The sequence below is a fragment of the Anastrepha obliqua genome, chromosome 2 (genome assembly GCF_027943255.1).
Source record: "Anastrepha obliqua isolate idAnaObli1 chromosome 2, idAnaObli1_1.0, whole genome shotgun sequence".
Lineage (NCBI taxonomy): Eukaryota > Metazoa > Arthropoda > Insecta > Diptera > Tephritidae > Anastrepha > Anastrepha obliqua.
In genome coordinates this window covers 110,909,462-110,912,080 of record NC_072893.1, presented here as the reverse complement: position 1 = coordinate 110,912,080, position 2,619 = coordinate 110,909,462, and the positions used below count along the sequence as shown (strand labels likewise).

The 2,619-nt window shown below is 39.8% G+C and overlaps 1 protein-coding gene across 1 annotated transcript; it reads right to left on the bottom strand.

Moving 5' to 3' along the window:
- Window positions 1-741: 741 nt before the first annotated feature.
- Window positions 742-2,157, bottom strand: LOC129238338 (uncharacterized). The gene has a single exon (XM_054873368.1). It carries the CDS (start codon window positions 2,155-2,157, stop codon window positions 742-744), a length of 1,416 nt encoding a protein of 471 aa, XP_054729343.1.
- Between the last annotated feature and the right edge of the window lie 462 nt (window positions 2,158-2,619).

Here is a 2,619-nt window from a genome sequence, read left to right as displayed (position 1 = left end):
GAATTTTAGCTTTGGACGACATACACATTTACAGGAATAAAGTGGGTGGCCCGTGTGTGCGGTTGTACTTACATGCATGTAAGAAAGAAGATATTCCTTCTTTCGGTTGAATTTCATAACGTTTATTTATGCAGAACAATATATTGTACAAATGCAGTGTTTTTTAATTAAGAGTTAAAAATAGTTTATGAAAAATAAAGTATCGTTAGCGCACACGACTGATCACGACCGCTTCTTCCTCTTACATGCCGGTTCGCCGGGGCTGCCTTTTGGATAGAGTTACCACCCTTCACATGCATATGTGTATAAGTTAATGTTTTACATTTCGATTTTAATTTTTAAAAAAGACAATCGGGCTATTGTCCGACTCATTTGTCTTTATTCGTTTAAGCTCAACTTAAGATTAATTAGGGGAAGTCGGGGTATTATTGGACACACTTTCATTTTGTACGAAAACTCGCAAAAAAAATTTTTTTCTAAAAATGCGAAAACTTAGTTTTAAAGTACGAGAAATAACCTTCATTTTGGTATGACAACTTGATCAAATGGTATGATATTGTACAGTTAATATCAGTTAGCGCAAAATATCGATTTTCACGATTTTCAAAAATCTCGGGGAATTATTGGACAGTTCGTAAATTAATAGAAAATTTAAATTATTGTTCGAAAATTTTTATTTGAGAATGAAAATGAAAAAATAAGACTTAATTTACAAAATAAATTGAAATTTGACAAGAAATATTATTGTGGACCGCATTGAACACACGTAAATGCATTGGGGTTCTCTCCGGCGCAACTCAAGTGAACACCGCGATCACAGGCGATGCAATGGGCTGTGTTTCGGCGGTTCTCCTTCTTGGGCATATTTTCCATGCAAATTATGCAGAAATCAATGTCTTCCTCATCGTCGGTTTCAGTAGAAGACGGTATTTTCTTCAGAGGAGTCTTTGGTTTTCCACGGCCTTTTAGTTTCTTTGTTGCTGGTGTGCTTTTTCGATTCTTTGCTGCTGGTGTGTCGCCTTTCTCCGATAATTTCTCCTGTTTCTTCTTAGCCTTTTCACGTATTTCGGTTACACATTCTGGCGATGTCAAGACGGCCGATTTCATTGGCTTGCGACCACGGTTTGACTTCTTAACTGGCGTGCCAAGTTTCAGCGGACCTACCGATGTCAATGCAAGGCGGAGGTCTTTGACCGAAACCGCAGTGCTTGTCGATGGTTCGGATGTCGTGATTTCTTCATGAGCTGCGGTTGATATTGAATCCCCAGACATAATGATTCGACGCTGATTATCGACATCTTCTTCATCATCGTCACACGCATTTTCGCCACTCAACTTCGAAGCAACAAAGTCGATTTCCGTGAAGGCTTGCGGGTTGAATGGAAAAATTCCTGTCGCTCGAAATCCCGCCTTAATGTTTTTTGGCGTCAAGGCAACGTCTAAGGATTGGTCGTCGATGAGTGGTACATGATGTAAATCAAAAATCACGCCTACGTTGGACTTCTTCCAAGCATCATGTTTTATGGTGAACATGTTCTTGAAAGGGCCAAATACCGAAACATCGAGCGGCTGCATACGATGCGTGCAATGCGGTGGGAATGAGATCATGGTAATGCCGTGCCTCAATGCCAATTCAATGGCCTCAATCGACAAATGTGACGTGTGATTGTCGAGAAGCAGAAGAGTTGGTGAATCCGCATTCGCGCCCGTGTGTTTGATGAAATGTTGCATATATCGGATGAAGTCTTCAGATGTCATCCATCGAGAACCATTTGCGAACCCAACTGCGCCAAGTGTTGCATGCGTCATGTACACCTCTTTCATGTTGTTCCGTGGGAAGAGATAAAACGGCGGAATTGATTGCCCCGTCGCGCTAACGGACAATGCTAGAGTCACATTTGTGCCTCTCTCGGCAGATGTTGATGTTCCTACACGCTTTTTTCCTTTCGGTGCAATTGTTTTGACTACTTTCGTTGGCACAGTCGGGCATGGACATTCGTCCATGTTCCAAATTCGATGCGATTCGAACTGGGTGGCACTGAGCACAGACGACAGATTGTTGAAGAAGGCATCGACATTCTCTTTGTTGAAAGACTTTGCACGATTCTGACTCACTTGTTCCGCTGTTCGTAATGACAAATTCCGGTGACGTTTCATGAAGGCCAATTGCCAATCCGTACTTGCCTCTTTGTTGGCATTCCATGAGTTCGGATACGAAATGCCGATCTTATTAGAATATTCATATGCAAGTTTTCGCAGTTCCTTCAAACTCAATCCTTAGTTGATGTTGCTGGCGTCAAGAAGGTATTTCATCAGCACACTCTCTTGCTCTGCATTGAAAATCTGAAATAAAAATAAACAAGCTGAAAATTATGTTCATTTCATGAACATTTTGTTTCCTCATAGAGATAAAATTTTTATTATCATTGGATCATTTTTAATATTTAGGATTTTTTGCGGGTTAAAATGCGCATGAAATGAATATAAAAAAATTTACGAAAATGACAAAAATTGAAATTTTTCGGATATCTGAGATGAAATTATAGAAAATTCTGAAGTAATGGATCATTTCTAAGATCAGGTTCGTATTCTACGTGTAAAAACTTGTAAAAATCAGCC

What these genes read in the sequence shown, in the direction of transcription:
- LOC129238338 (XM_054873368.1), bottom strand. Translation starts at nt 2,157, where the DNA reads ATGAAACGTCACCGGAATTTGTCATTACGAACAGCGGAACAAGTGAGT.